At 46.4% G+C, this 25,363-nt stretch overlaps 1 protein-coding gene and 2 long non-coding RNA genes across 13 annotated transcripts in view; 2 read left to right on the top strand and 1 right to left on the bottom strand.

Moving 5' to 3' along the window:
- The first annotated feature begins 743 nt into the window (after window positions 1–743).
- On the top strand, window positions 744–6,580 carry LOC133249450 (uncharacterized). Its single transcript, XR_009736962.1, has 3 exons — window positions 744–812; window positions 3,325–3,421; window positions 6,524–6,580. It is a non-coding gene; the product is annotated as an uncharacterized LOC133249450 (long non-coding RNA).
- A 7,437-nt stretch (window positions 6,581–14,017) lies between these two features.
- The window catches only part of TBC1D1 (TBC1 domain family member 1), a 225,136-nt gene continuing 213,790 nt past the window's right edge, over window positions 14,018–25,363 (bottom strand). For 10 of the 11 annotated variants that reach the window (XM_061419892.1, XM_061419896.1, XM_061419893.1 and 7 more), the window contains 3 exons: window positions 24,059–24,228; window positions 17,900–18,073; window positions 14,018–14,523 (listed from right to left, as the gene is read on the bottom strand). In XM_061419892.1, the coding sequence (XP_061275876.1) occupies window positions 14,323–14,523; window positions 17,900–18,073; window positions 24,059–24,228 (545 nt within the window). In that variant the 3' untranslated portion in view covers window positions 14,018–14,322. Of the gene's footprint in view, window positions 14,524–17,899; window positions 18,074–24,058; window positions 24,229–25,363 lie in introns of those variants that run through there. The other variant, XM_061419900.1, reaches the window with a different exon arrangement.
- On the top strand, window positions 14,523–16,530 carry LOC133249449 (uncharacterized). The gene is made up of 2 exons (XR_009736961.1): window positions 14,523–14,870; window positions 15,067–16,530. It is a non-coding gene; the product is annotated as an uncharacterized LOC133249449 (long non-coding RNA).

The following is a 25,363-nucleotide window of genomic DNA, read 5'->3' as shown; positions in this document are numbered from 1 at the left end:
TGTTGAAAATCTCTGTCCTGTGGACCAAGGCCTGGCTTGTTTTTAATCCAAAGGACCCTGCCAGGTTATACGGTACAGTGATTCCAGACGGCACGGACCAGCACTGTAGGGCACACTGAGTCACCCCTGCTTCCTGGCCTGCCACTGGCTGCTGTCATTCTGCTTCTGTTTGGTGTTAGCCAGACCCTTCAGATGAGTTCATTTCACTGTAGTTATGTCCTCTTTCCCTAATATCTAAGCATAACACTTCAGTTAGGGCTCAAGTTAACCAGGTTCCACTTGAAAAGTGGCTCTAGCTAGAGAAAAATGTTTCTGGCTCACGTCTAGCCCCTGACCACATTTTGACCATGGGATGACTTTAGCATTCACTTGGCAAGGGCACTTCCATTTGGCTCCTTATGAAGTCACCGAAATTCTAGTTATTTCTGGAGTGTGTGATTGCCTGGTTTATTTGTGAGAACTATCCATCAGGGCTGAGCTATTTTGTTTCTGGAACCGCTTGTGTGATCACAGTTATGAAATGTTTATTTTCTTAGATCGACTTAAGCTGATAAGGCATTTTTGAGCCATTAAGAATCTTGTAAGTCAAGATTGTTTAGATAGGAGATGATTTTTCTGATGGGGGTAAATCAGATGAATCAAGGTCTCTCCCTTGATTGGGCTATTATGTTAAAGGGGTGTGACTGTCACATGCTCCTTTGAGAAATGGTGTTGCCTCCTTAGGAAGATCGGCTGCCAGCCCACTCTTTCTCCTCTGGCTCACACCCCAGCTGCAACCCAAGGATCTAGAGAGATGAGGCCACCCTGGAGAGGTAAAGGGTCAACTGTGAATGTCAGATAGGGCCACAGGGTCTATTGGCAACCACACCGGGTGCAAGAAGCCCAGAGAAAATATTCCAAATTAATGAGCACTGCAGAAGCTCATGGACTTAAAGGCTCGGCACAAATCTATCTGAAGACAGGCCTTGTACTCACAAATCTTGCTTTCCTGTGGCAAACAGAGAAGGAAATAAATATGCCTTCTGCTGTCGAGAGCACTGAGTAACAAGGACAGAGAAGCAGAATACAGGGGAAGGAGGTACAGGGAGGAGGGGGCAGGGGGTACCTGTCAGGCAGGGCAGCTCTCTCTGAGGAGTAACTCAAATGGAGAGAAGACACCAGTGCTTCCAAAGCAGGGCGGGTAGGGGGTGCAAATGCCCTGAGGAGGGAGTGTGCTGGCCACCAGAAGAGCAGAGAGGGGGTGTGTCTGGAGGGGCAGGTGAGGAGTGGGGAGAGAGCAGGGAGGGCTCAGAGCTGGAGAGCCTCTCAGTAGAGCTGCAGGCCATCCTGACATGCATTCTTTCTGCCTCCTCCAGTCATGAAATCCTCCACCATCTTGGCAGGGCTTGCACGCCTCTGCTAGTGACCACATCTTCCAGCCTCTAGTGCAATGGAGTGTGGCCACACCATTAAGTTTTTGCCAACGGACCGTAACTGGAAACAGGTTCTGCTGTGTCCCGGTTCGGTGCTCACAGAGCAGGCAGTGTTCCTCACTCCCCTTCATCCTTTCTTACAGGTGGAACCCAGCCCTGGTGTTAGGGTGTCACTTGGTCCACATAGATCAGGGAAGGCCTAGGCAAAGGTTTGAAAAGTGGGGTCCCTAGACCTGCAATGTCAGCATCCCCTGGAAACATATAGAGATGCACATGGTGGGGGGAAGGGGACCCCAGACCCACTGAATTAGAAACTTTGGGGGTGGGGCTCAGCAATCTGTGTTTTAACACACCCTCCAGGGGATTCTGATAACACTCAGGTCTCCAAACCACTGCAGGCTTTCTCATCACAGGCAAGGTTGAACTGCGGGCACAAGCTGCTTTGTTGTGGGGGCTGTCTGTGCCCTGTGGAGCGTTCGGCAGCAGCTCCGGCCTCTACCCACTAGAACCCAGGGGCACACACCCTTCCTCTGCCCTACAGGTTACCACCCAAAATGTTCCCATGCACATTTCCTGTAGTAAGTGTTATCAACTCTTGGGAGAAGAGACAAGAAGCTAATAAAAGCGATTGCCTTTGGGTGCTGTATTGAGGGAGTTTTGAGGGATGTGCTTTTATTTGGTATGTTTCTACTGTGTGCTTGAGTCTTTACCCTGTGTGTTGCTAAAATAAATCTCTAGGCCCAAGGTGGAGTCACTCCTTTCCAGGGTGCCCCATTAGCAATCTGAAATTTGAGAACATTCATGTCCCTGAGAAGGCAGGGTGTCCAGTCGGCCAGTCCCCAAAGGCCAAGCCCATTCTGGGCCTTCTCACTCCCAAAAAGGGTGGGAACTTCGCCTCAGCTAATCAGATATTTTCTATTTGTCTCATCCTTGTTTATTCTTTATCCTATAAAAGCTTCTTGAGATTGCCCACTTTGTGAAGTGTTAAATGTAGTTTGTATTGTCTAAATTGTCTTCTTTAATCACTTTTAAATAGGGTGTTACAATAACGGGGAAGAAATGTTTTAGAAAGACTACATATCGAAAGAGTGGAAACTAGGTTTCTTCACCACAGTTTTGACACCAACTCCAGCGTGTGTGAGTTTTCCCAGGCGATTCGTGGAAGCCTGCAGGGTGTCCTACAGCTCAAATCCTTTCTAACACCACCTGGAGAGAGCATCAGACCCCACAGGTTAGGGACTCAGATGCCACCTGCGAGTCCAGGCAGTCACCTGTACTTCTGACTGACTCTCGACTGGAGGTTCTCACGACTGCATCCTTGGGTTCAGTTAATTTAATAGAGGGGCTCACAGAACTCAGGAAACCAGTTTCCTTACTAGATGACTGACATATCATTAAAGGATACGACTCAGGAACAACTAGCTGGAAGAGATGCACAGGGCAAGAGAGAAAGGGAGTCAGGGAATGGGGCTCCCAGTCCTCGCCGAGCACCCCACTCTCCCTCAGTTCCCATGTTCTCAGCGACTGGAAGCTCTCAGAATCTCATCCTTTTGGGTTTTTGTGGAGGCTTCATTATGTAGGCATAACTGATTAAATCATTGCCCATAGGTGATTGACTCAACCTCCATTCCCTCTCCCCTCCCTGAAAATCAGGGGTTTGCAGCTGAAAGTTCTAACTTTCATTCCTGGTTGGTTCCTCTGGCAACCAGCCCCCCTCAGGTGGGTTCCAAAATTCACCTCATTAACATAACAAATAACGTCTTTATCAGCTTCAATTCAGGAAATTCCAAGGGTTTTAGGAGCGTTGCTTGAAGATCAAACACATATGTCTTATTATAAATCACCATATCACACTGACTACAGGGCTTCTCAGCATCCATAACTCATGCTAACACATTTTTAATCCCTAAAGGTAGCCGAATCCTGGAAATGGCATGCCTCAGAACACTTCTGGAAGCACCGACCTGGCCAACACTGCTGAACCCTCACCATCCAGGAGAGAGTTGAAGGTGGCCAATGCTGGGCATTTTACCAGTAAAATACAGTAAAACAAATACTGGCAAATTAGTTACTGGTAAAACACAGGCTGGTCCTTCCACCCAGGTGAACAATGTGCCCTGAGATATGACGCTCCTTTCAGCAACTTTGGGTCATCCTCGGGGTAGTACATTCTTGAGAGGAGTCCCGCAGGGAGTCACGGTCTTTCTGGTTATACCTCACTTTGGGGATGAACCACCTGTAAGTTCCCCAGGAGCTGGAGGCAGGGGGACTTGGAGGGCTAGGGCCCTCTGCACCCCATTCCCCTTCCTTGTCCCTTTCTTGGCTTTATAGGCTCTCTCCTGGCTTCTTTGCCTTCTCTTGTCCCCTCCAGATATTGAGGCAGATGCTTTTCCACCTCCTCACCTGCTCCTTTTAGGGGATGGGGAGGAGGGAGGTAAGAGAGGATGACATTTTAAATTCTAGTAATGATTTTACTATTTATCCCAAAGGTCCCCAGGCATACAGCACACCTAGTGATCTATCAGGGCTTCCCTGGTGGCTCAGACAGTAGAGAATCTGCCTAAAATGCGGGAGACCTGGGTTCAATCCCTGGGTTGGGAAGATCCCCTAGAGGAGGGCATTGCAACCCACTCCAGTATTATTGACTGGAGAATTCCGATAGACAGAGGAGCCTGGCAGGCTACAGTCCTTGAGGTCGCAAAGAGTCAGACACGACTGAGCAACTAAGCACACAGTGATCTATCAAAAGCACTGGAAGTTAACCGAACCAACCCTTCAACTGTTGCTACTCAACCAATAATGGTGACCATTCTGTAGCTGCAAACACATCAAATCCTAATCATTTCTTTCCTCACTAAATGAGTTGCTGCTGCTGCTGCTGCTAAGTCACTTCAGTCGTGTCCGAGTCTGTGTGACCCCATAGATGGCAGCCCACCAGGCTCCGCCGTCCCTGGGATTCTCCAGGCAAGAACACTGGAGTGGGTCGCCGTTTCCTTCTCCAACGCATGAAAGTGAAAAGGGAAAATGAAGTTGCTCAGTCGAGTCCGACTCTTCACGACCCCATGGACTGCAGCCTACCAGGCTCCTCCATCCACGGGATTTTCCAGGCAAGAATACTGGAGTGGGGTGCCATTGCCTTCTCCACTAAATGAGTTAATAGTCATCTAAAGGGCTCATAACAGGGCCTGGCATGTGGTGACTGCTGGTTTGGTTTTGTTTAGCCATTATTATATCATCATACTCTACATTCAACATTTCTCACTATTTAACAGCCTCTGGAATTATCCAGACGTTCAGTGAACAGCATTATAGCATGAATGTGGAAAGAAGAGATAAGCATGTGACTGGACCCACAAAGTAAGTAAGATTTCCACAGCAGTAGGAAAATGAGGATAGAACCATAGGGACTTCCCTCAAGGTCCAGTGGTTAAGACTCCAACTTCTATTGCAAAAGCACGGGTTCCAACCCTGTTTGAGGAATTAAGATCCCTCATACTGAGCTATGCAGTCAAAAACACACACTGTAGATCCACAGAGCTGTAGATAATGAGATCCTCTCACAGCCATGGATGCTAACTCAGGTGTCTCCCATTTTGTACTGCTCCAGTGTGACTTCCTCCACCCACAAGCAAGTGGTTCTCAAATTTTGGCACAGGTCAGAATCCCTTGGAATCCCTCAGATGCTTGCTAAAAAGACCATCGGCTCCACCCTCCTGAGTTTCTGAATTAATAGGTTGGGGTAGATCCGGAGAATTTGCATCTGAAACAGATTTTCAGATGCTGCTGACGCTCTTCTTTGGGAACCACTGCCCTTCGTGTTAACTTAGACCCTGGCATTTAAATAAACCTTTTGCTCAGATCAGGGCACGGGTCCAGCTTGTCACCATTCATCAAGGTCCTGTCATTCATTGTGTTTGTTTTGCGGCACCTTTGCTTGTGAGAGGCATGCCCCCTTCTACAGGTCCTTGTACAGGTCACTGATGAAAATGTGAACCGGACTGGCAAAGGACAAAATCCAGGTCAGGTTAATTAAAACCCTGCTTTAGGTTCAATCCATTATAATTACAGCGGTAGTTCTCAATCCTGATTAAACTTTAACATCACAGGGGAAGGTTAAAAAACAACCAAAAAAACAATTTTTAAAAAAAATCTCTCCAAGTGATTCTAATGTGCAACCAGGGCTGAGAACCGCCATCCAGAGATCTTATAGGTTTAACTTGTTGCTGCTGCTGCTGCTAAGTCGCTTCAGTCGTGTCCGACTCTGTGCGACCCCATAGACGGCAGCCCACCAGGCTCCCCTGTCCCTGGGATTCTCCAGGCAAGAACACTGGAGTGGGTTGCCATTTCCTTCTCCAATGTATGAAAGTAAAAAGTGAAAGTGAAGTCACTCAGTCGTGTCTGACTCCTAGCGACCCCATGGACTGCAACCTACCAGGTTCCTCCATCCATGGGATTTTCCAGGCAAGAGTACTGGAGTGGGGTGCCATTAATTTGTTAAATCAACCCAATTGAGCTGTCCTGCCCACGTAGTTTCATTTAAGCTATTGTGTGGGATGTTGTCAAAACCTTTGCTGACATCATGTGTGTTTTTCCACAGCTGGATCATTGCTCTTTCAAAACCATAAAATTATATTGGGCTAGCATGACATGGTTTTAGGGAATCATACAAACTTTAAAGATCAGATTTAAATATGTTTATAGTTGTTGAGGCCTTTTGCCTGGGGTTGATGTCAAGCTCACAGAATTGTATCCATTTAGTTTATATAATCCCAATGTAATATGTGTGTTCTGCTCAGTTGTGTCTGGCTCTTTGCAACCCCATGGGCTGTAGCCAGCCAGGCTCCTCTGTCCATGGGATTTTCCAGGCAAGAGTACTGGGGTGGGTTGTCATGTCCTCCTACAGGGGATATTCCAGACCCAGGGATTGAACCTGCATCTCTTGCATCTCCTGCATTGGCAGGCAGGTTCTTTACCACTGCGCCACCTGGGAAGCTCCCAGTGTAATGATATTTAACATTTATTGCTTGTTGACTTTGTCTCAGCCACAGTGCTTAGTGCTCTTTTTAAATATCCAATCCTACAAAATAGATACTGTTATTTCTATTTTACAGATGTGAAATCAAGTTTCAATTTTAGCTGACTCCAGGGCTCGTGCTTTTAAATACTAGCTGTTGCTTCCATTTTTAATTGCGAGACACCATCTTGTTCTTCAAATGTTTTATGATGTCTTACAAGGATGCTAAAGATATGAGGAAGCATGAAATAAATAACTGGAATAAAGACAGACCAGAGAGAAGCAAAATGAACTGTGGATCAGAACAAAATGTTTGAGCATTTGCTAACTGCAGGGTCACTGGTTTGGCTTTGAGTGTTCTGAAAAGTCAAAATAGGAACACATGTTCAATTGCTCAGTCAGCACTGAACGCAAACATTGCTCAGGAGAAGTATCTGGGAAACCCGGGGCTTCTTAAAGATGATACTGAGGATTAAAGGAATGTCTGCAAAAACATCCTCATGATCTATGCAGACAAGAGTGTCACAGGACTCAGTGAACCACAATTTATACCATCCACTTCCTCCCTCATAAAAAAACAAACAGAATTTTGGCTTGCTTTATACTTCTTCAAAAATTTCTTCATTCCCATTTCCAGTACCTTTCCCATCACTAATCACTCACTCCAAAAGAAGATTAATAACCACCATGCAAGTCTTGGCTCACATTTTCTCAGTACTCCAGAATGTAATAATAATAGTTGGAGTAGTTAAGGATTTCCTTTTACAGTTTCACAGTTTCTTGGCTCACCTTTCCTTTTGGATTCTCGTGCATGAAATCACACCTGACTTTAAGGAATGAGGTTTCCCCTTGCATGAAGTCGATGTGCTATTTCCCAGGCGGCTGTCAGGTCTGCAGGTGAGGTTAGCGTGAACGGGAATAACAAGGTGCCCGTCACAGTGCCAGTGCACCGGCCCATCCCTCCATGCAGCTTGATAATGTGGAGTCAAGAACAGCAGATTCCCTCGTGTCAGTTGAAACCAGTGATGAGACCCATAATTTGTCACTTACCTGTATGAGACTATACAGTAATGGGAGTTTTATCTTGAAAGATATCAGTGTTTTCTTGCCATCTGAAAAAGACATGATGTTAAACATGCTGGGATTTTTGAAAGGAGATCTGTTGACACAAGACTGATGGTTAGGATAGAATCATGCATGATTTGGAAAGTACTCTGTCATCTTCTAACATTAAGCCATGTAACTCCTCTTTAGCTGGTTCCTTATCCTTCGGATCCCACCTTGAGTACCGGCTCCTCAGCTGAGCCTTCTCTGACAGCTCTGAATAGGCAGTCCTCGTCCCTTGATGATTTTTTGTTTACTTATTGCAGTCAGTAAACATTCCCTATTCTGCTACACAGAAGGGCAGCAGGACTTCCCTTGTGGTCTCAGGGCCTAGATCAGGGTTTGGTTCATAGCAGGGGCACTGTAACCACCTGCTGGAAAGAGTGAAAACAGCCAAACAGGTGGCTGTGGAGTCAGGCTCTGAGGAGCATGTTGGGACCAAGTCTACATCATGAGAAGAGAGTGAGGCTGTTCTGATATCAGGAGTGATCACAGAAACATAAAGGGTGAAGGAGAGGGCTCCTGAAGGAAAAGCTCATTTCATCATTCCTGATAATCAACATGAACAGATGATTAGAGCAAATGAAATTTAGGAGTAAAGGTGATTGCCATGTGCCTCAGAGGAAGGAAAATGGAACACAAAATCCTCAGTGGGAAGTACAGGAAGAGCTGAGGTGGGCAGAACATTGCCATATACGTCAACCTGCCCCCTCCCACATCCACCAAGCACACTTTCCTCCACTTCCCTCACGCGAGGCTTCACCATCTGCACCGATTCCCTTGAGATGGTGCCCCAGGATCACCCAGCAGGGGCTAAGAACCAAAGCCACAGGGTCAGCTTTTCCTACAGTTGGAAGAAACAAGGAATACGATTAGAGGTTTAGGAAGAACCACTATCAAGAACAGCAGAAAGAAGACACCTAAAACACAGACCCACATAACGAATGAGGTGGAAACAATAGCAGGAAGATGTAGCCAGAAGAGCGAGGAGAAGCAGGCAAATCTAAGGGGGATGAAGAATGCTGCAACCCTGTCTCCCCGTGGCCCTGTCAGGCGTCCAGGCTAAGCCTGTGAAGCTCCTCTCTGCTCCACACAGCCGAGCACTCCTCAGGCCCCTGCAGGACGTCGGGAAAGGGGCACAGGGAGGGGGCAGGGGCAGGCGGCAGGCAGCCATGGACGAGGAAGACCCTGCACCAGTGCCTCCACCCCCGCCCCGTTACGGAGAGCGCTGGGCTAGGAAAGGGAAAGCACAAAAAAAGACTATGAGAATGTGCCATGGAAAGGGCTTTGTCCGAAAAGGATGCTTGGTGTGTTATTGTTTAGGTCATCTCTTAACCAAAAATTACATGCACGTTTACTTAAACGATCTTGGAAATGCTTTTATAACTTGTTCAAAGCTTTCCAAATGAAGAGTTTGAGTGTTTTTTAGTCCTTGATTAAAAATATAAAAGTCTAACACATTTTAATTAGTTCACATTAATCTGCCTTAGAGAAAGATGAAAATTTACTAGCCAGGTATTCACAAAAAGCCTTTGCATAATTGATGAGTACATGTGAACTAATGCACAGCCTGACTTACTGTGACCAGCAGTGCCCTTTCTCCATTTAGAGGTTGGAAGCCATCTTTTTTTCAGCCATGGCAGTGCACTCAAACCAACCATCACACTAGGCTGAACTTGGAAACTGACATTGGAATTACTGTGTCACGGTCTTAAAACAATATTTAAAATGAAGTGTTTATTGTTCTCCTTAAAGACACTGGATATCAACTTTTTAATCGTTAGTATTTTTAAACTATTTTGTTTCACCTCATTTAAAACTTCTATCTATATAATTTAGTGAAACTTTAAAATAAATATTCAGATAATGATATAAATTCAAATGACTTGCTAATAAGGGTTTTCAACCAAAACAGTTGATTATTCACTTTAGAGATATGAAAGCAATTAATCTATGAAGTGTAAGTACTAAGAACATTCTTTTTCATCTTTTGTTACCAATTTTAATTAATAACTGCTGTAGCTGCTCCATACCCCAGGTCTTATATTTCCCTAATCATTCTGATCGTTTCTAAAGATGGCAACAAAAAACTTTACCTACTGGGAAGTTCCACTTCTTAAAAACCAAAGGCAATTCTGTGATCTTTTTTTTTATTTAGGCAATACACGGGTTTTAGAAGTCTGAAGTAAAAAAAGAAATGACTGTCAAGAACAAAGGTTGGACCCAATTAATTGAAACCTGTTGCCGTAGCATTTCTCTGCCACACATAGACAGACTGGGGAGTGCCTCTGTTTTTGTTTTTTTTTTGTGGGGGGTGTTTTTTTTAATTATTTATTTTGGCTGCAATGGTTCTTCAGTGCTTCTCTAGTTGTGGTTTGAGGGCTTCTCGTTGCGATGGTTTCTCTTGTTGTGGTCACAGGCTCCAGGTGCTCCGGCTTCAGTAACTGTGGCACACAGGCTCAGTAGTTGAGGCATACAGGGCCCAGCTGCTCTGAGGCTCATGGGATCTTTCTGGACCAGGGATGGAACGAGTGTCTCCTGCATTGGCAGACGGATTCTCAACTACTGGACCATTGGGAAGTCCTCCCCTCTGGTTTTAACTCAGGACAAATTAAGGACCCCTGGAGACTCCATATCTCAGGACAGAACCTGAGTTGGGCTCCTTACTATACAGATCACCCTTCTAGAAAGTGAAGCAGACCTTTCCTTGCCTTGAACTTTAATGCCATCAGAAGTGATTTGCAGAACTCACTGGAATTAAAGCTGGGTGATGTGAATTATTAACTAGTCAGTCAGGAGACTGAGGATCCCCCTGACCCTGCAGGCAACCATTAGCTGAAGCTCTCTTCTCAGTTTTTCCCTCTGTAAAATTAGATAGAAAATGATTTTCCAGTATGAAACAGAAGGTTCTTTCCAATATGAGATATTTTGAGCTATCCCAAACCCTTAAAGTAGTTTCCATTTAGGACAATATGACCGGTAAATTATTTTTACATTGCAAGTTTCTGGATCATAACCTGTAGAATGTTTGGTCACACTTGATAGAGGGAAGTTTCATACAGGGGTTTCCCCTATGGCTCAGCAGGTTAAAGAATCTGCCTTCCAACACAGGAGATGAAGATTTGATCCCTGGGTGGCAAAAGTCCCCTGGAGGAGGAAATGGCAACCCGCTCCAGTATTCTTGCCTGGAGAATCCATGGACAGAAGAGCCTGATGGGCTACAGTCCATGGGGTCGCAAAGAATCAGACAAGACTGAGCATATGGCACAACAATGATAGAGGAAAGGAGATGGAAGGCTGGGGTGTTCCGACATGTCAGCTGTGGTTCCTGCAGTTTTTAAGTCTTCAGTGTCATACTATCAGCGACAAAGTCAAAACCAGTCTATGAATTCTAATCCTACGGATCACAAATCATATATACTTAGCTGGAGGGCCTCCGTTGAATGACTCACATATGCATGCTCTCATTCAGGTTAGGCAGGTTCCAAAATTAATTGTCCTGGTTTGTATTACATCAGTTTGGTTAAGCCAGGACTACTTTTCCCTGTGTCCCCTTGCCTCACGGTTCTAAATTAGAATTAACTCAAAGACATGCTTGTGTGATTTTTAAAAGGTAAAGTGAAGCCAGGGCCACTTTTCTCTGAAGGGCATCAGTCAAGTACGGTGACGGACAGGCATGAGGTGTCTGTGTCGATTTGTCCTCGTTCTCCACCTCCAGCTCTTCTTCCCGTGTTCTGACCTTGAGCAATTACCGAGGCTGGCTCCAATCCCACCTCCAAACACTGGCTGTAGATGCAGAGGTGGTCACCGCGTGGTGGCCACAGCTGCCCCCGAGCCCTCACCCTCCGCCCAGGCCTATGTCAGCACCTACATGCGTTCTGCCTCTCAGAAGGGCCTTCTGAGTTCTCATGAGCACCTCCTTCTGCACCTTCCCCTCTGCAGCTTCTCGCACAGTAGTATTTTCTCTTATTCTGGTAACAACTCCTGCATCCTACAGCCCTCAGAGCAATCTTTTTCCCCCAATTCACCAACCGAACACAGATCCCCAAATGAACACTGTTGTACTATCTACGTGTGACTCCTCACAGGGCCCCCAACTGAGTGTTCTGCCTCACAGGGTGCTTACTGGGGATTCAAGGTCTTCCGTCTGAGAGGGTATGCTGCCGCTGCTGCTGCTAAGTCGCTTCAGTCATGTCCGACTCTGTGTGACCCCATAGGGTCACCCACCAGGCTCTCCCATCCCTGGGATTCTCCAGGCAAGAACACTGGAGTGGGTTGCCATTTCCTTCTCCAGTGCATGAAAGTGAAAAGTGAAAGTGAAGTCGCTCAGTTGTGTCCGACTCCTATCAACCCCATGGACTGCAGCCTACCAGGCTCCTCCATCCATGGGATTTGCCAGGCAAGAGTACTGGAGTGGGGTGCCATTGCCTTCTCCCTGAGAGGGTATACATTTTATCAAAAGACAGACAACCTACAAGTGCACACGAGTGTGTGCATATAGTTGTGTGTTGGGGAAAAACACAACAGGAAACTTTCTTAGTTTAAAAACTTGCCTCTGTGAATCCTCAGGCAATGATGTGAACCATGACTTTTATCTGTCCCCAGCTAAGACACAGGTGACTGTCCAACCTGTAAACACAGGCCCATGTCCACTGTCCTCTCCACCCAGCACCATCTCATGACAGCACCCATTGGCACATACCACGGATGAGTCTGGTCTGAGCAGCCCTACTATGTACACAGAGTAGAGGTGTCACACTTGGGGAGCAATACTTGAAAAACAAGACACCAATCCCTCAGAGAACTCACTGCTGGTTAGGGAACAGTCACACTCTGACCCACAGGTGTTCATATACATGCTAAGTCACTTCATTCATGTCCAAATCTTTGCAACCCTATGGACCATAGCCCGCTATGCTCCTTTGTCCATGGACTTTTCCAAGCAAGAATACTGGAGTGGGTTGCCATGCCCTCCTCCAGGGGATCTTCCTGACCCAGGGATTGAACCCACATCTCTTACGTCTCCTGCACCGGCAGGCAATTACCGAGGCTGGCTTCTTCACCACTAGTGCCACCTGGGGTGGTCCTTCAGCCTTTTGCTGAAAAGCAAAAACCCAACATTAAAAAAAAAACAGAAACGCATAAAAGTATGAGTATGAATTATTTGTTTTATTGCTTTGTATCTTATTTAATGCAGAGTTGATGTTTTTGAGTAATGGTAATAAGATGTCCAAAATTCAACATTATTAAACATTCAAACAGTAAAGAATGTGGGAAAAAGATCTCACATGTTAACTCCGCTAAATTATAGCTGGTGGAACAATTCATAATAAAGGCTATAGGCTTGTCATCATGGTTTATGACACGGGCAACGGTAGAGAGTCCCGGTGTCAACCAACTGTGTAGGCACCAGGGGTGGCATGTGTGCCTCCCTTGGAAACATCTGGAAAGATCTAGAAAGACTCCGGGTATAAAAACCCTTCCTTTCACCTCAGGCTTGAAAGACACACCCACCACAGAGGGTGTCAAAGAACTCCTGTGGAATAGAAGTGGTTATGATGATAAAGACCAGAAATGGTTCTCCTGTCGAGAAGTGAACTTGCTTACACGTCCCCTCTCTAATCTACCGCCCGCTCTAGCTTGTCATGAGCAAGGGCCTCAGGTGGCGACCAGATGACACCAGGCAGCGGCCTTTGGACGGCTGAAGGCACTGGATCTCCTCATCCTGAGGGAGTGGGTCACTGGGTTGTGACTTACACTCGACACACACATCCTACCACGAAAAACTGCTCTCAGCTGCCATACATTTGATGTAATTCCAGGCTGAAAAGTCTGAAGACTTTAAAACCCCAGAATGTCTGGGGCCCCTGAAAGTCCTGACGTGCTGGGCAACTTCAGCAAGGAATCTGATTCCCAAGGGGTGGAGGCTCGAAGGGACACAGGCTGCTCACATCACATGGCAGCACAACATAAATACGTGACTCTACAGTGTGGATATGAGACACCACAGTGAAATAATAAATACTTCAAAATCTACAGCTGTCAGTCACACGCTGGCCATACCCGGTACAGTCTAAAAACTGGTGATTTTCCCATAAAAACATGTATCTACAGTGAATGTGACCAATACTTAATAAGGGCTAAGCAAAAACATATGAAAACTATTCTTCAAAAACATATGAAAACTATTCTTCAAAGACAAACTTCATTAAATATCAAGCATAGTGACCAAATTTAAGATGTCAAATTTAAGTAAATCACTTTTGATTTTTCCCAGGGGTAATTTGGGGTTTCCGCAACAAGAATGGTCAAGGGCCAACTGCACCCCACCGGTGATGCTGAGGGTGTAAGTCATGCAGACCCTCTTGGAAGAACAATGGACACATCTTTGCCAGAGGAAGCATACCTCCAGCCTCTTCATTCTCTGAAATACCAGAGAACAAATGCCCTTTACAGACACAGTGATGCTGAAAAAGAAAGCAACAAAGAAACATAAAGGTGCATTTATTCGAGTCCATGCCATCTAATCTACTGAGTACAGTAATTAAGACTGGAAAAGGGAAGAATTAAACTTAAACAACAACAAAAACACTGGGACGTTCGTCCCCTGCATTGTGAGTCAGTTCAGAAGAATGTGTGTGCTGGCAAGCCAGTCTCCTCCCTGAGAAGCACGCTTCGTTCTCCGTTCTCCTCCAGCATTTTCATCTCTCTCAGTTAAGGCCTGGACAGTGTCAGGGTGGTGGCCACACCTGTTCTGGAGCTGTGGGCTGGCAGGAGCTGGGCCCCAGGCCATCAGTCACCCGAGGGCTTGGGCAGTGTGGGGTCAGACTCCCGGCTGCCCAGCTCTGCCGTCTGCCTCCGGAGCTGCTCCACCGTCTGCAGCAGGGCTGACCTCTCTAGCTCCAAGGCCAGGGTCGCCTGCTTCAGCTTGCTCTCGCTAGTCAGGAGCTTCTCAACAGTGGCTTCCAGGCTCTGGATCCTCCCATTGGCGACCTGGAGAATAAAAGAAGACATGTGAATGTAACTGCCTGGGAGACGGTGGGAGATCCATTGTGTGCTCCGCTGTCCAGCCTTGGGGGAACTGTGGAGCCTAATTCTGGCAGAGACACACCTTTCCGCATTTATTATCACTTCTGGCCACAAAAGACTCTATTTCCCAGGCTCCCTCAAGGGTGGGCTGGGCCATCCAGAGACCCTCCAACGTCTTTTTCCTCTGTGTGGCTACTCTGGAAGCCACACGTGGAGACAGTGGCTTCCCAGTGCGGAGGAAGCCTGGTCCCCGAGTTGCCTACTGGAGACGGCTGGGAAATGGTCCAAGACTGCTTCGTGGAGACGAGGTGGTGAGTGTACAGTGCTGAGTGTACAGTGCTGAGCCCTGGGATCCAGGGTGCTGTTACTGCAGCACAGTCTGCCTGCTCTGACAAACACAGGCAGCTACAGGTGCACACTGGTCTTAGACAGACCATCCAAATGGTTTCTATGTGAAGGCCCATGTAAGAACAGCTCTCTAACCTGAACCTTTCGTTTTCCCTCCAGTACCAACAACCGGCATTTCCCCCAGAACGTGTGGAGTGCCCAGGGGACCGAGCTCTGCTAAGAGGGTCACATGTGTGGCCTCACTGACCAGACACCAGTCGTGTCCCCACTCCCCCCAGTCTGTATCCTCAACACTCAGTCAGTGTCTGGCAGCCCTTCCAGGCGCTTCTCTCTAGCAACGGACTCTCCTCCTCTTTTGAGTCCTCTTGGACAGGCTTCCCAGGCAACCACAGAATTGGCTCCAGCTGTCCGCTGCATCCCCCCACATTCAGGCCCAGAGTCTGCAAGGCACTGCTCTGGCTCACTCATCCGCCCAGCCCTCTTCGTGTCCCCATGGACTAAATGGTGTTTTTTCCCCCTCATTTTCAAAACAAGGGAAACAGTTTTTTGAGCAAGGTAACACCTGTGCCAGACAGACAATTTATGACTCAAAGCTGAGCTCCAGCTGTGACACTGGAACACTCAAAACAGAAAGAAAAAAGGCCTGAGACCCTAAGTCTGTCAGTTACCGGGCAGCAGGTAGTCACACTCAGGGGCTAAGTCCGAGCAGCCCTCTCAGACCCTCATACTCCTGCCCACAGTCAAGGCCTACAGCCGGTCCCACCTTATCTCCTCCAGGGACCACTCCTGCCGAGGCCATGGCACTCCCAGGGGTACCTGCCAGCTTAGCAGTGAGCTGGTATGCATGGTTGTTTACTGTTTGGCATGAATGTCAGGTCTCCTCCTCAATCAGACTGAAGCTCTCTCACCCTGCATGTGGGTCTGATCTCCCATAGGCACCCAGCTCACAGACACTCAGTGACTCAATGATTATTATGAAAAACGCACATCCCTTATCATATGGCAGTATCAGGCGTGTCTATGCAATTGTCTCATGCGTACTGCTGGACAAAAGAGGTTAGACAGTTTAGTCTCCAGCTGCCAGAGGACAATCTTCAGTGTTCAACAAGAAAATACATGGGGTTTTGGTATGTCCAACTATATGAATGGAACGGAGTCAAAACACAGGTCAATTTTGATAGTTTGGGGAAAAAAACAAAGATTTATGTTGGAAAATTAAGTAATGCACTGAACACCTATCCCTGGGCTTCGAAAACTGTTCTAAAAAATAAAAAGAAAAAAAGGAAGAGAGTCTCATAGAACTTCTGTGGTCTGGCTGAAAGATAGTAATTCCATGTGATTCAGAGGGTAAAGGGAAGACTACACTCAGGCCCCCACAAACTAACTTGCCATAATCCCTAGCACAACTCTTTGAACATCTGTTGTTACTAATTACCGCCTGATGCCTTTCTGGAGGGCTATAGAAGTTGGAGCAGTTTTTCACAACTCCTCTCCTCACGAGGAGTGAAGTTCACAGTATCATGGAAGCAGCACCAAATTACCTCCCCTTTTTACCACAATCCCACGTGGGTATCAGCCTAGTAAAATCAACCTTTTATTGGAGTGCTATTTTAACAAGACAAATGCTTCTAACGGAGATCTGAGCTTTCCATCCTGCTGTATTTCAGGGATCAGCTGTTTGTCTGGAGGGATTTAAAATTCCCACCTACACTGCAGGTCCTTACGTGCAAGACAAGGTTCTTTGTCCCCTGGCGCCTCCCCTTCAGGTTACAGCTGAGATCCCCCTGGAGAAATCACACCCAGACTCGGTCATTTTCACAGTTAGGATATCTCTATCTTAGGGGAACACAAAGCCGACTTTGAGAATGTGACTGGGAGTCAGGACTGGGTAGGCTAAGCCTTTTCTTTGTTCCTCTACAGTAACTATCTACTAGGTTATACTGGCATAAAATCCCTGCTGGGAAGAGTACATTTTAGACAAGGGTTGACTGATTAAGCTCCCAAATGCTGGCCTTTCTCCCATCACTGCCAAGTTTGCATCTGCAAAGCAGCAACTTTTTAGGCAGAAAAATAAGAGGCTTAGATCAGGACGGAAAGCTTATTCTAAGGACAGCCTAGAACACCACAGAATACATATTTTGAAAATAATACAAATTTTTCTCCACAGTAGCTCAAAAGTAATTTTTAAACCCCACCTCCACCAACAGACACATTTCCATAACAATGATAGCTGTACCACCGATCAGATCATGACACTTAAAAAGCAGATGATACGGTTACTTTACTCCATCTGATTGGTGGAGGAGTCGTGCAGAGCAGTAAGGTAATTTTCTGTCCTTGTCACATAAATGAGGAAATCAGAGCACAGGGGTGACAGTGGGTGACACTGGATCTGGCAAGACCTGGGTCTCTGGTCTGCATCTCTGTGCTCACTCCCTCTTGCCCTCCAGCATATGCGATCTGGGTATGTCCCCACCCACATTTATGCAGGCCAAGATGGAAACTTCCAGAGGGGAGAATTGTGCCCTTCGTGAACCTAACTTTTGTATTTGTACCAAGGACTCACAATTATGATCACAGCTCTGGTTTATTCTGTTATTCCTCACTTGATGTCACTTTGAGGACCTAGCTGGTTTTGCTCCTGAAAGCTCCTGCCTTTGATTCTCCCATCATTATTCAAAGCACAATGGCTGGTGTTTGGTTAATAGAACCAGAGCGCCGTGGACCCAAGCTCAGTTCTTGGCACACCTCCTGAAAGGGTAAGTGTAGAAACAGTCTCTCAGAAAGTTCCAGGACAGTCCGACCTTAGCAAAGGATAATCTGTCTGCTCCCTGACAAACCGGAACAGCTCTCCTGGGCCACCTTTGATCCCAACTACAAACAGAGCAGAAAGGGCCTCCAGCGGCGGGAAGCTCAGCCTGCGGGCCTCTGGTGAGTTAATGAACCACCACATGCTCAAGGCTCAGGTGGCGGCCTTGTAAACATGCCCTACCTGCAGCTGTTCAAGGAGGTCAAGGTTCTGTTTGCGTAAGCTGCTGTTGGTCTTCTCTAGTTTGTCCATTCTTTGGTTGTCACTGAGAGGAGAAGAATCGATAAGCTCTTCCTGAAGCACGTGGTACTCAACTTCATAAGCTTGTAACTGTTTCGAGATGTCCGTCTCAAACACCTGTTTCACAGAAAAGTCATCAGGCATTGGAAATGAGAAAAATCACACACACACACTCACACTCTCTCACACACATGTGACCATGTCAGTGGGTATCCACTGAGCACCTACTCTGCACCCAATGCTATTTAGTGATAAACACAGAAAACTCTCTGAATGGAGAAGAGAATAATTTTACTTGGGAAGAGAGAATTTAAGGAGCATTTGGAAATAAACTGAGAGAAACAATAAGTATAGGGCTTTCGTGGTGGCTCAGTGGTAAAAGAATCCATCTGCTAATGCAGGAGACTTGGGTTTGATCTGTCAGTCAGAAAGATCCCCTGGAGAAGGAAATGGCAACCCAGTTCAATATTCTTGCCTGAAAAATTCCATGGACTGAGGAGCCTGGTAGGCTGCAGTCCACAGGGCCACAAAGTGTAAGACATGTCTTAGTGACTCAACAACAACAATTGTCAGTGTAGGTCTCTGATGCCATTTTTCAAAGGCAAAACCTTATTTTTTTAAAAGCTTAAAAGAGTTTCTTTTTAATTCTTATCTCAGTATTCAGATCTTTTTTCTCTGAAAATTCTATTAGATACATCAACTATGGGTCAACGACAGAATAAAACAAAAGAATCACAGCCCTACTTGCCCAGTCACCAGGTCAAAGTTTAATTATAGTTCAGCTGGGTTTTCAGAGTTACAAGAACAGCTAAGTAATGGAACTGTTTACTGAAAAACCCTTTTCTGCACATAAGAGATGAAGAAATGAGCCAAAACCCAAATGTCACCCACATAGATGAGTGAATATGAAACAATGCCTGACTTGCCTTTCTTCTTATAATAGTAACAGTCATGAAAAAAACCACTCGTGTGAAAAACAACCCCAAAGTGCACAAGTGAGTGAGCTGTTCATGTTTGTACTTTCTCTTGGTGAGTGAGCTGGACCGAGGCAGGGCCGAAGAGGGAAGGGGTCCGAAGGCAGAGGCTGCTGCCGCCCCAGGCGTGAAACCCCGGCACACATCTGAGAATTCAGTCACCATGTAAGAAAAACCAGCACGATCAGAACACACGTTTAGAGAATGAAATTAGTATTTTCAAGGGCAGAAACTGCCTCTTCACAGCATTTCCTTAAGAAAGAAACTCCAACACAGTTAAAATCAATGAAAAACTCATTTCCCTGGACGGCATCCTCTTAGCATTTAAACATGAATGAGCCCTATCTTTCCTGAAATCAATTTTAAAAATCCATGTTTACTTTTTCACCATTCCCAGAAATTTTCTCTTCCTTGAGATAAACTTTTCCACTTCCTGGCTTTCAATTTAATTCAGTGGCTAATACTAATCAGGCACAAAAGTCACTCCAGGACAAAAAAAACAGAACACATTCCATTTGTGATGTGTGTGTGCATGTGTAGCTGACTGGATTGACCTGATTCTCTCCTGTCCATCAGAGTGACCCTGAGCTCAGCAGGGATTATCATCTCTGTTCCACAGTCAAGAAAACTGACCCAGGAGCTTTCAGACAGCCCTCTAATGGGAGCTTGGCTGGCAACTCCCTGAATAACCATGAATAAGTTACCTGACCTTTCCCGGCCTCAGTTCCTGGCCTCCCCCATGGGCTGATAACCCCTACCTCCCAGCATCTGTGGGAATCGTGAGACACACACCTGGCAAGCTGAGCTAAGGGATCTGCTTCCCACACTTATCCTGAAACCCCTCGCATCCATGCTTGTGCTGCAATGAATGGCAGAGGCTGCCACACCATGGAGCCTCTGACTAGCTCAGCACAAAGGCTGCACACACGCAAACCAAGACATTCATGTGTAATCACAAATACAGTCCGGGATAAATGCCACGCGCACACACACATCTCTTTTTTCACCCAGGTTTCTAAGTGAGGTCCTAACCTGGAACACCCGGGGATGAAACCTTGGGCCTTTGATGCAGAGGGGCTGAGGTCAGGGGCTCTCGGCTGTGCACAGGGCGGAGTGCTCTCGCAGGCCCCCATTAATCCCGAGGAACCATCCCAGGTCACAGGCATCTCTGTTTAATTGCATCACCACCTCCTGGTGCCAAAACACACACAGCCTTGCAGTCATGCCCAGAAATCTATCCCCTACTGCGGCAGCACGCAGCTGGCAGTGACAGCGCCTGGTCCTCCAAGGGTGTTTTTTCACATTGCTGTATATTCTTCAAAACCGCAATTATAAATGGCTTCGTGGTATTCTATCAAGTTGATGCATCAATAATCATGTTAATCCAGTCATCGAATGTTGGCTATCTAGTTACTTGCAAGTTTCTGTTATAAATGACAACTCTAAACATCTTCATATGTACTGCTTTTCCCATATTTTGGCTTATTTCCTAAGCATGCATTCCAAGAAATGGGATTACTGAATCAAAGGATACGAATATTTTACTGGCTTATGATACACACTGCCAAATTGCTTCCCAAATGGGAATAATCAACACACAATGCCACTAGCAACATTAAGAATGTGCCAGACACAGTACACCCTTGGCATTGGGTACTGGCCTTAAAATGTTTCATTCTGTTAATTTAGGCAGGTAAAGAATTATACCTTATTTACATTTAAATTATGCACAAAGCTACATACTTCCCCAGCTATTATTAATCTGCTCTATGAGTCTCCTTTAGTGAACTCCTTTGCATTCTTGGCTCATCTGCTATTGGACACTCAGTGTCTTTTTCTCTCTGCTGTCTGTGGACACTACAATGAAGCCATCAACCTTGACGGCAACAGAACTAGTCACATACTTTCCACCCTCCCCACCCCCACACCCTTCCCCGCAGCTGGGGTGGTGGGGGGCGGTCTCAATGGTGCAGCTTCTGCCCAGGTATCAAAATAAAGGGGTTCAATGTCTGTGGGGAATTTAAAAATAGTAATAAACCCAACTGAAAGTTGGTCTGCTTTTTATTATCACCACAATGCAAGCAATTCTCAACAATGCCAGGGGTAAAGGACGCCTCCCCACCATATCCCTACCCTCTTGGTATGGCAGCGATTAGCCTTTTAACAAACTTTCAACAGCACAACCTGCCCGAGCCGCGAGGACTCCTCCCAAGGCAGAAGGGGCAGCCTCACCACTGTGATTCTGAAGAGCATCTTCTGAACAAGGGAGCTTTGGCGAGATGCCGATTTCTCTCCTACCAGCTCAAGCAGAACTGAGACCTGTCTGGCGTGTTTACGATGGAGTCACCCACTGCAGCCTTTCCAAGGTGTGTGTGGCTCCCCCGGGGAACTTGCTGAAAGGCAGATTCTGACTCAGCAGGTCTGGGGGGGCGGGCCTGGATTCTGCGTAAGTTCTATGCAGTAGGACAATGGTACCGGTCAGGAGCCCACTTGAGGCAGGGCCTGCAGGATGCTGAATGTGGGCTATGGGCTCCATCCTCCCGACCCCCCTCCCCTACAATCTTCCTTGCACTGACCTGAGGCTGCAGGGCACGTGCTGTGATGAGACAGCCCTGACCTCCCTTCCCTTCCTTTCTGTTTATTCCCAGGGCTTCCCCCTTCCTGAGAGAGGGTTGTTAAGGCTTACATTCAACTGAACTAAGTCACGCTGAGCAGCTGCCCCAGAGCCCCTTGCCGCCGTGCCCTGGACCCTGTCAGCTCTGGGCCGGCCTCTCGGCGGCGGCTCTGAGCCTGTCTGTGTTGAGCGGGAGCTGCAGGGCCCCGTCCTTGGTGACTCTGCCCACCCTGGATGCAGACTGTGTCCCAGAGGCTCAAGTTGAGGTTTCCACAGAGAAGGCATTTAGTGAAACACAGCTCGTCTATCACAGGGGTGCACCCGGCTCCATCCCTTCTCACACAGGACAATTAACTCAGCCATGTGCAAGGAACACAGTACCATTTCCACCCTGCAGGCTCTCCAAAGGTGTACCTCTAAGCTGAAATTGAGACTAGAGCACCCTCTGCAGGAAGGGGAGGGGCAGCGAGAAAACAGAAAGCTTGACAGCCCACAGAGGTCAAGCTCCAGATGGACCGTGTGGGAGGGGAGAAGGGCCAGAGCTGCCTGGTACCGTGAATCTGGTTTCCCAGCGAGACCTGTGACAGGCTGAAAACCTGGACCTCAGAAGCAGATGCTGTGTCCCTACATGCCACATCCAATCCCCCACCTCCCCCCAAGAAAGCTGAAGCCGTGCCTAGAACGTCTCTCACCCTGTGCCTTTGCACGTGCTATAACTGCGGGACAGTTGACTGCAGCTCGTGCACCAGGGCTGTCCCACCGCATGCTTTGCAAACAAAGCTTTATTTCAACACAGTCACTTCACTCCACACACACATTGGCTCTGGCCACTTTCAGGCTCCAGAGACTGAGCTGACCTCATGTGACCTTATGGCCCACAAAGCCTGAAATACTTTCTCCCTGGCCCTGTGTGGAAAAGGCCTGCTGCTGCTAAGTCGCTTCAGTCGTGTCTGACTCTGTGTGACCCCACAGATGGCAACCCACCAGGCTCCTCCGCCCATGGGATTTTCTAGGCAAAAGTAGTGGAGTGGGGTGCCATTGCCTTCTCCGAAAGAGAGTAAATGCTCGGCAAGGTCAGAAAGGAAAGCATCACAGGGTGGAGGATTCGGTCTTAACGGACAATACAGCAAAACTCTTGATTAAATGATACCTGGAGGCACTTGGTGGAGCTGAGTAGTTGCTAAAGCATTTGCCATGAGAGAGCCTCAGTCTGAAACAACATCTTTCCACTTCTTGGCCATGTGACTGTGGGCCAGCTAATTAACCACTCTGAACCCTAGGTTTCTCATGAGTTAAAACCAGATGTCTTCTCAGGAGGTCATGACTGAATAAGATCAGGTGTATATATGCAGAGTTGCTCAGAACCTGGCAAAAAGTAGGGCGTTGATAAGTCAGAGCGATTCACACTGAGAGGAGGGCGCCAGGGAAGTAAAAGCCTCTCTTGAGAAGAAAGTGCAGAGTTGAAAAGCGCTGCTCCTTCACAAGTAAATGAAACGTGCAGAGACCCAAAGCAGCACCGGGGCAAAACCCTCTCTCTCTCTCAGGCCAGATGTGCCTCCTTCTCTGGGCTCAGCACTGAAGGAGGAGCAGCAAATGGAACCACAAACTGCTGCGTGTGTGCGTGCAGCCCACCACTCTCAGACGAGCAGGAATTCTCAGACTTTTTAAAAACATATCTTTATTTCACTATTTGTTTTAACAAAATTGCTGTAAGTGTTGGGCTTATGAGAGGCCCAGCTGCTGAGTCTGTGGTGGCCCAGTGCTGAGATCCCTTCCGCAGCACTCAGCCATCTGGCCTCGGGACACTTTCAAGGGTGACCTCACCTTCTGCAAGGCAGTTCAGCCCTGCATGGTCAGCAACCATTACTGGAAGAGTCTTCCTGACACAGAGTCACAATCTGCTCCCACTCTTACCCAGCTGCAGTTCCCAAGTCACTTCACTCTCAACCTCTTAACATTTCAGAGAGTGATACATGCATACATGCAATTCTACTGCACACAGAAACCAGAGGTATGGGGCCACAGATGTGGAACTGAGTACTATTCACAAACACACACATCATGAAACAAACTTAAAGAATATACACTCTTTATCACAACTTCATAGCAAGATATTTTAGAAGATTCCAATTAATGCCATTCAGCACAAAAATCAAAGCACTCATTTTACAAAAGCCCACAAGAAATAAAAAGCTATGAATTTTGGAAGAACAAACGATGAGGGGTGAAGCCTCTTAACCGTAAGAAATTACAGTTACAATTCTTACAAACTTTAAGAAATTGTGCTGGATGTCACACTCACAGCACATGCACACTCAGACACATACTTAGTCACGGAACAAGGCCTTGAGCTGTGCCTCCTACAAGCTACTCAGGACTTGGTAGGTCCTGAGTGGTAGGAAACGGACGGAGAGCAGGAGGGAGAGAAAGAGAAAGAAAAGGAAGGAAGAAAGGAATTCAGCTTCTGAACATCCAGGATTATGGAGCTTCTGGAAGGTCCAGACTGAACCATACCTGACTGATAGTCTTCTCCATCTGCACCAAGCCCAGGTTGGGTAGTGTGCTTTTTATAAAGTCAACTATGGTTTCTAGGTTTTCATGCTGCAGAATCAAGGGCTTATGGCTTCCCAGCAGACTTAAAGCCACTTTAAATATGACCTCTGATCCCTGAAGAAAGATCATATCTGGGAAAACATAGAAAAGCCAGAAGTTAATATGGACCCAGTTGCTGATAAAATGATACACTGTCCCCTTTCACACACACTGAAAAGCGGGACAGTGGGAAACACAACCCTAAATTACAAGATCCTGACATTTCAGATAGGGTTGTCAAGATAATACTAAGAAAACAATGTATGCAAACATACTGCTAAAATTTTGTCACAGGTTCAGATCTTTTTTTCACTCTGAAAATATACTAAATTCAAACACACTTCAAAAGTTGAACTGTGAAAAAGAAAACTTTTAATTAGTCTGTTTTTCCAGAAATTCTCTGGATTTCAAAGGAGTTATTACTAAAACACATGTTTTCATGGGTAAAACAAAGATTTGTATACTCTACCCTAATTTCTGATGCTGCAAGTGAAAAAAATACCCATTTTCCTCTGCTTTGAAATAAGGAGTTTAGAGATGTAAAGATCTCTAAAAACTGTAAAAAGCCTACATCATTGCAAAAGTACATTATTAAATACAAGTATACTGCCTGTTTAACTTATATGCAGAGTACATCATAAGAAATGCTGGGCTAGATGAAGCACAAGCTGGAATCAAGATTGCCGGAAGAAATACCAATAACCTCAGATATGCAGATGACATCACCCTTATGGCAGAAAGGGAAGAACTAAAGAGCCTCTTGATGAAAGTGAAAAAAAAGAGTGAAAAAGTTGGCTTAAAACTCAACATTCAGACAACTAAGATCATGGCATCCGGTCCCATCATTTCATGGCAAATAGATGGGGAAACAATGGAAACAGTGAGAGATTTTTATTTTGGGGGGCTCCAAGCTGGTTTTAGAAAAGACAGAGGAACCGGAAATCAGATTACCAACATCTGCTGGATCACTGAGAAAGCAAGATAGTTCCAGAAAAACATCTATTTCTGCTTTCTTGACTATGCCAAAGCCTTTGACTGTGTGGATCACAATAAACTGTGGAAAATTCTGAATGAGATGGGAATACCAGACCATCTGACCTGCCTCTTGAGAAACATGTATGCAGGTCAAGAAGCAACAATTAGAACTGGACATGGAACAACACACTGGTTCCAAATAGGAAAAGGAGTCTGTCAAGGCTGTATATTGTCACCCTGCTTATTTAACTT

This window comes from Bos javanicus, chromosome 6 (assembly GCF_032452875.1).
Source record: "Bos javanicus breed banteng chromosome 6, ARS-OSU_banteng_1.0, whole genome shotgun sequence".
In the NCBI taxonomy this organism is placed as follows: domain Eukaryota; kingdom Metazoa; phylum Chordata; class Mammalia; order Artiodactyla; family Bovidae; genus Bos; species Bos javanicus.
Note: the sequence above shows the minus strand (reverse complement) of the source record. Positions and strands in the feature narration are given on the sequence as shown.